At 40.4% G+C, this 6,485-nt stretch overlaps 1 protein-coding gene across 4 annotated transcripts in view; it reads right to left on the bottom strand.

Annotated features, from left to right (window-relative positions):
* The window catches only part of GAPVD1 (GTPase activating protein and VPS9 domains 1), a 21,512-nt gene extending 15,819 nt beyond the window's left edge, over nucleotides 1-5,693 (bottom strand). For all 4 annotated transcript variants that reach the window (XM_010168123.2, XM_029084987.1, XM_010168124.2 and 1 more), the window contains exons 1-5: nucleotides 5,509-5,693; nucleotides 4,262-5,105; nucleotides 2,981-3,067; nucleotides 1,871-2,005; nucleotides 1,560-1,749 (exon numbers count right to left, since the gene is read on the bottom strand). In XM_010168123.2, the coding sequence (XP_010166425.1) occupies nucleotides 1,560-1,749; nucleotides 1,871-2,005; nucleotides 2,981-3,067; nucleotides 4,262-5,105; nucleotides 5,509-5,693 (1,441 nt within the window). The remainder of the gene's footprint in view (nucleotides 1-1,559; nucleotides 1,750-1,870; nucleotides 2,006-2,980; nucleotides 3,068-4,261; nucleotides 5,106-5,508) is intronic.
* Nucleotides 5,694-6,485: the final 792 nt, after the last annotated feature.

Here is a 6,485-nt window from a genome sequence, read left to right as displayed (position 1 = left end):
CCTACACAAATTCAGTGTATTCCAATCACAGAGAGGTCCTTAATAAATTAATTGAGAAAATGAGGAAGTTTGTTACCAACAAAAAAAGGTCTAGGTTCCTGTGGTTTGTAACTCTGTTATTTTTTTTTTTTTTTCTCCTAAAAAGCAGGAAAATCTTATTCTAATGGGTGTCTCAAACCAGACACAGAATTCAACATCAGGTGGTTTACTTTGATTCCATTATGACTCTTCATTAGTCTTTTGGAGTAACCTCCTATTCCCACGTTTGGCATTGTGGAAGGAAAAACGCCCACGTGGCATTAAGATTTCTAAGTATGGCAGCATGACACCAGTTATTTCTTTATTTGATCCAGGAAAAACAAGGCAAGTGTCACAGCCCAATTCTGATTTATCACATAAAGGCACACAAGGTGATTTTAAAAACTACATGTACATATAAAATGAGTTTTGTACAGAAATCAGTGAAGAAATCTGAAAAAGCAACTGTTTGCCAAAGTAAACCAAAGGCATGCTGAAGTCATCTAAGTAAGAGTTTCACAGAGAAGAATGGAAAGAGGGTATTACCCACCAAAAGGGGTTACTAGAGTTATGTGAGCTGAAAGATTGGTAGCAGAAGTATCCCAGGCAGTAATGGCTGCCAGCTGCTGTCCTGGATTTCGAAAGCATTAAAGTGAAACAAAAGAAATAAAAACTTTGAGCATATAAAATCTATTTTCTACCATCAAATAAATGCTGTTGTGCCACTACTTTATAGGCATAAGACCAGAAGCATTCAGAAGTAGAGTTAAAACAACATGAGATGGGTTTGTTTTGGGGTTGTTTTTTCTGCCACTTCTCGGGCTCTAAATATTTTCATTCTGTTACAAACAAACACCAGATCTCTCAAACAAACAAAAATATCCCATGTGGTCATACTCATGTAAATACACACTGAAGAAGAGTACCACACTTCCTATTTTAAGAGAAAATATTATTGAAACAGAAAAGCTCAAGACCCAGAAATCCTATTGAAAAAGAGGACAAAACCCCAAACAAACATAAAATTGCATTACAATATACTAACAGTCAGAATTAGACCAGGCAAATAATTGAGAAAGAGGAAAGCTTCTCAGCACACGCTCTAAGGTCTGCTCTTGCTTCTTCATCTTCCTCCACATTTGCTCTCTTCTCAGACACAAAAATTTTAAATTCATTCCATCCCACTTATTACACGTCACCACTTCCATCTTATCACTTTCCTGAGCAATCTTTGTCCCTAGATCTACTTCCCAGCTTCAAACCTTCCCTTTATTATCGCTGCACCAGTGCAACTACTGACCACTCCAGTGTTTTTCTCAAGTTCAATCCAGAGTGATGAAGCTCATCATACTTGCACCAGAAAGCAAGGAAGTGAGTTACCTGGCTTTCTACTCAAAAGAAAATTCTTCACCATCTATATAGAATAAGTAGGAAATGAAGGTGAAGAAGAAGAGTAACTCCAAGAGGTAAGTGAAAAAAATGGCACAGAAGATGTATCAAAGCATCTGAAATCACACAAGGAGTCCGCTCGCTCTCCTTACCTATTGGCAACCGATTTTTTTTGTTAGCTGGAGTAGTTGCAGGAGAAAGTTGTGGGGTATTATATGGAGTCATTTCAAGGCTGCTGCTTTTCCCTGGTTTGTTCTGGGGTAAGTTTGCCAGCAAGTTTTCCAAAGCCATCCGATCTTCCTTAAGCTGATCGCTTGACATGACGTTCCGCATAAAGCCAACCTAAACATTTGGAATTAGTGTCGGTAAGGATTGCAGTGGAAATTATCAGCCATGTTTATCCCATCTGGAAACACACGGGGACAAGTTTATACCACTGCTTTTTAAGAACTTAAGGTATTACCAGAGAAGTTAGCTGGCTGTACGTCATGTAAACCACCGTTCTACTCAAGCCCTCCAGAAGGTTAACAGAAGACATTGGAGGAGTTTCAACTGCACGCCCATCAATAACTACATCCAGGAAAGCAGCAACACAACTCTGCAAAGAGAAGAAATAGTTTTGAAATGAGGGAGCATTTACTAGAGTTTGGAAGGAAAATAAGTTACAACAAGAGTTAAGTAGTTTACATAACGATGTGAGTTTTGCTTCCTGCTTTTTAAATCTGAGGATAAAATACCACGTATCATTAAAATCCCTGAAGAGCGAGCAAGGAAAGCACACAGTTAGTTTTAGCATTTCCTTTGTTCCTTGTCTGCATTCAAAACTGTTACCTAAGTGTCATCTTGCAATTTTTTTTTTAAATTAAACTGTTCTATGGCAATTAAACTGCCCCTTCCTAAAGGATATACCGAGCACAGACTAAAAGTGAAACAAGGAACCAACACACCGTATCACTTTCTAAGCTGAATGTTACTTGTGTAATAAATGTGTAACTTTGTATGATGACTGTGTGAACTATATATAGCAAAAACCTGGAAGTTACAAAGCAAATCAAGTTTTTTACATGTATGACAACACATCGAAGATCATTAGTTTCACTGTTCCTCTGACGAAGCTCATTTCAGACTTGCTACGGATGACTCATACCAACAAAGGAAAAGCTGCACAAAAAAGCAAAGCTATGCAAAAGAGAAACAGAAGTTACTTGCACTAAAAAAATTACTTGGTGTTAAACCAGATTTCATACAGAAGGTGTCTTCAGATCAAAGTGTTTTCTTTAGATCCAGTAAAAAAAACACAGAGAGTAATTCTGCGTTTCAGTGTAAAAGGTAACTGGCTCTTATTTCTTTTTGTATTTTCTTTTAAGAAGTATTATGTCAGAGTAGAAGCAAGAATCCCCGACCCTTAAATCTAGTACCCAAGATTTTGTTCCTAGCTTTCTGCAGGATCTAATCTGCTTTTCAGGATGTGTAACTTGGAAGTTAACCACTTGGTAAGTCCTTTGAAATGTCAGAAAAAAGAGACTTCAGAAGGATGAAGTACACACGAGTCTCAGCTTTTTTTTAGTCTTACTTTGTCAAATTTAGCAAGGTTGTTCTTCATACGTGGATCTCCCTCTTCAGAACCTGTCATTGCCAATTGCTGCAGAAGTCTCCCAACCTGAAATGAAAAAGAAGGATGAAGAATAACCATTTCAAAACAACATCACGATGGACTCGATTATAAAAAATAGTTAAGAAAACTCCTCCATTCTAGAAGAATCTTGTACTGGCTTTTCAGGGTGGATAAAACATGAGAAGCTTCAGAAAAGAAGCAGTCACTGTATTGAACAAGAAAATCTGCACACCCAGTCTGCTATGAGCATCCATACTACCCTCTCCCCAGGAACAAGGCAGGTTTTGTTTGTACAACACGTCAGAACCGGGAGTTGAATCTAGGTCATCTTAAACCTAGAGATTTTAAAAGGCTGTATATATTTTACTAAGAATATGTTGGAGGAGAAAAAAAAAATAGTCAGAGGGCTAATCCTTGTTTCAGAGCATATATCCCTTATTAATCTCCAACTGCAAAACAGTTCTCAATTTTAAAGTCACCAACTGCAAGCAGTGACACAGGAGAGGATTGCCAACGTATTTTAGGAAAACACTGGCAAGACCCTGCCAGTAACAGTCTAGCGAGTAAAATTCACCACAGTGATTACACTGTGAGAATCACTCACTGTCCAGTTTACAAACAACACTAAAAAGTAGGTTTTGTTACCTGTGTGGGGAATACCTTCAGTCAGACAAGTGTTGCTTAATACCCTCAGACTACATCTCTATGTACTACCACTGAATTGCTCAAGTATTTGCACAAAGACAAAAATTTGTCCTGAGGGCTGGGGAACACTCTAAGGTCTAATAAAACAGCAGAACAGCTTCCCAGCAGAAACAGGAGTCATTATGGCCAGACAGAAAGGGTTTTTTCAGCCAAGTATTTCATTACTTTGTGCAATACCTGGCACAATATTTAACATCAGCAAGAACAGTGCAACACCCGTTTGCACACAGGCCAGAATTCACCTTGTAGTCGCTTTTACACTTCAGCTCCCGTCCCTTGTAACAGATTTTACAAGGTACATTTGCAACTCATAGTTCTAAGAGATAAAGGAGCACACGCTATCATCTTTTTTAAGTCAGTATTTTAAGCAAATAAACTTTAAAGCATGTCTTTTCAGCAATGACAACACAAATACTTACAGGTAGGATGGACAGTGCCTTCACAGTACTAACACTGGTTCTAGTGGAAAAAAAAAATACCAAGAACACTTCTTTACTTTTTATTTTTTTAAGACTACTTTAAAGAGAATCATACCTGCATCAGATTAAATCTTGCCACTTCATTTATAGGAGCATCAGAAATTATCCCGTACTGCTCTGGGTTAACAATCGCAGGACAGATGAAACACGCCAGAAGAAGATCTGTGCACATTGCTCTGACCTCCCCAACCTCCAGCCTGTCCACACACGAGAGCGTTTTGTACATCTGTGACACAATCCATCTCAGGCTGTGAGGAAAACAGTAAGTATTTTGTTTGAGATAGCCAATGAATTTGTTCACCAAGGTCACCAGCTTGGCCTCGTTGGAGTCAACCATCTCTTGGACTCTTTGCTTGAATTTTTCTGTGCCCTTCTCTCCAAATAACTTCTCCTGTTGTACTGGGGAGAATCTCTCAATTAACTTGTTTGGATCTGTTTCCAGGTGATCTTCATCTTCAACCAGAAGCTGCATGATTGGCTCATGTAAAGTTGCAGTAAGAAAAAGTTTTGCAGAAAAGAGTCCTTCAGAGAAGAGTTTGAACAAGATGCTGAACGCACAGGTGCCTCGTCTCAACAGCCGCCTGGGGTTGTCACTTTCCTTCAGTTCAAATTCAATCAAGTATCGGAGGACCTGGAGGAGGTAGCTCTCATCCTCCTGCATGATGCAGTTGCCATAAATGGAGGTAAAGACTGTGTGAATGACACTCTGAGTGTTGTCCTGGTTGAGCTTCTCGCCGGCAACCAGGCAGGATGCGATAAGCCTGGGGTTCTCCCTCAATCTGTTTAGGAATTCTCCGTAAGCAGTCTCCTGAAATCCCAACTGCTTATATCCATCCACAAACTGCGTGTCCTCCAAGATTTTTGCATGCTGGCAACACTCGGCAGGAGAAGCTTCAGCACTTCAAAGAAAAACATTGAAATAGTTTTAAGTAACACTTAAGCAAACAAACTTCACGAAAGACACCACGTGGTCAATCTATTGGCACAACTACCACCAAGGAAAAAAGTCCTTCTATGTAGTTAATACAAATGATTTGCAAATTCAGGAACAAGGAGAGTTTGCTCCCATAAACTGAACAGAAGCAAAACAAACACATATATTTAAAAAGGGAGCCTAAACAGCCAACAGGTACATTTCAGGTGACTCAGATTCCCTAGTTGAGATTTGTTTTAAAACCTTACTAGTTCTATGATCAGTACAGCAAAAGACTCCGGATACTAAGTGTGAAAAATCTGATGGATTTGCTGCAATTCACAGGAGTTTAGGAGTTTGTTCTCCCCCAGGCCCACCCCCCAGGTCACCTTGTTATGATCAGTCTGTCCAGGTTAATCCTTTGCTGCTTGGAAATCCATGCTGTGCGGTACAGCTTTTCGGCCGTCTTCAACACATCTGCATTGAGCCTCTGAATAAGTTGCTTTTCGGAGTTTACATAGAGCCGCTCCTGCTTGAGGTGATGAGCCAGCGTGTGGATATCCAGCTTCACCATCTTGGGCAGCCAGCGGGTTACACAGTGCTCACTGAGAGAAAGAAAATGGAGCAGGTGAACTCCAACAGGTAGGGAACAAGTTCTGGCAGCCCTGATGAAGTGATAAGCAGGTCACAAACTTACGCTTAGCAGTAAATACTGCTGTGCCCCTTCCATGTTACCATATCCATATGTTCTCTCAAATCCACAGCCCATCACTTAATGACTGAGTCACTCTTTCTTAGTGCCAGGTTTCCTAATTGCCAATTCCATTAACCCCTTGTTGTGTCAGCACATCAGGGACGCTTGCGTGGCAGCAAAGGAACTGAAATAGTAACAGAGAGCAGCGCTACCAACTGCTGCACCACACCTCCTTCTGCTGGCCTCTGCTTGGACAGACACAGCCCTTGCTACAGTTTGGGTGACACAAGCTCGGGGAGAAGAGGAGGGAGCCCCATCCCGACTCCCTGCCTGGTAAAAAGGCAAAAAGATTTCTCCAGGTACTACTTTGTCCTCAAGCACGCCCAGGTAACGCGGCGCTACCCAGGCACTCACCTGGGCGTGGCTCTCTGGCTGCCAAAACAAATGTCCCCTCTCACCTAGGCACAAGAAGCACCAAGCTACCAACAGTGGCATTTCCTGCTAAAACATTTTAAATAATAATAATATTATTACTAATTTAAAAAAAAAATAATAATAATCAAGGAGTATCAATACCCAGATAAGACAGGAGTCAGAAACAGGTCTGGAGACTCTGCTCAACAGTAGAATTCATCCAGACAAAATTCCTCAAATATTTCAATTCAGAAGAAT

Source organism: Antrostomus carolinensis, unplaced genomic scaffold (genome assembly GCF_000700745.2).
Source record: "Antrostomus carolinensis isolate BGI_N321 unplaced genomic scaffold, ASM70074v2 scaffold18935, whole genome shotgun sequence".
Lineage (NCBI taxonomy): Eukaryota > Metazoa > Chordata > Aves > Caprimulgiformes > Caprimulgidae > Antrostomus > Antrostomus carolinensis.
Note: the sequence above shows the minus strand (reverse complement) of the source record. Positions and strands in the feature narration are given on the sequence as shown.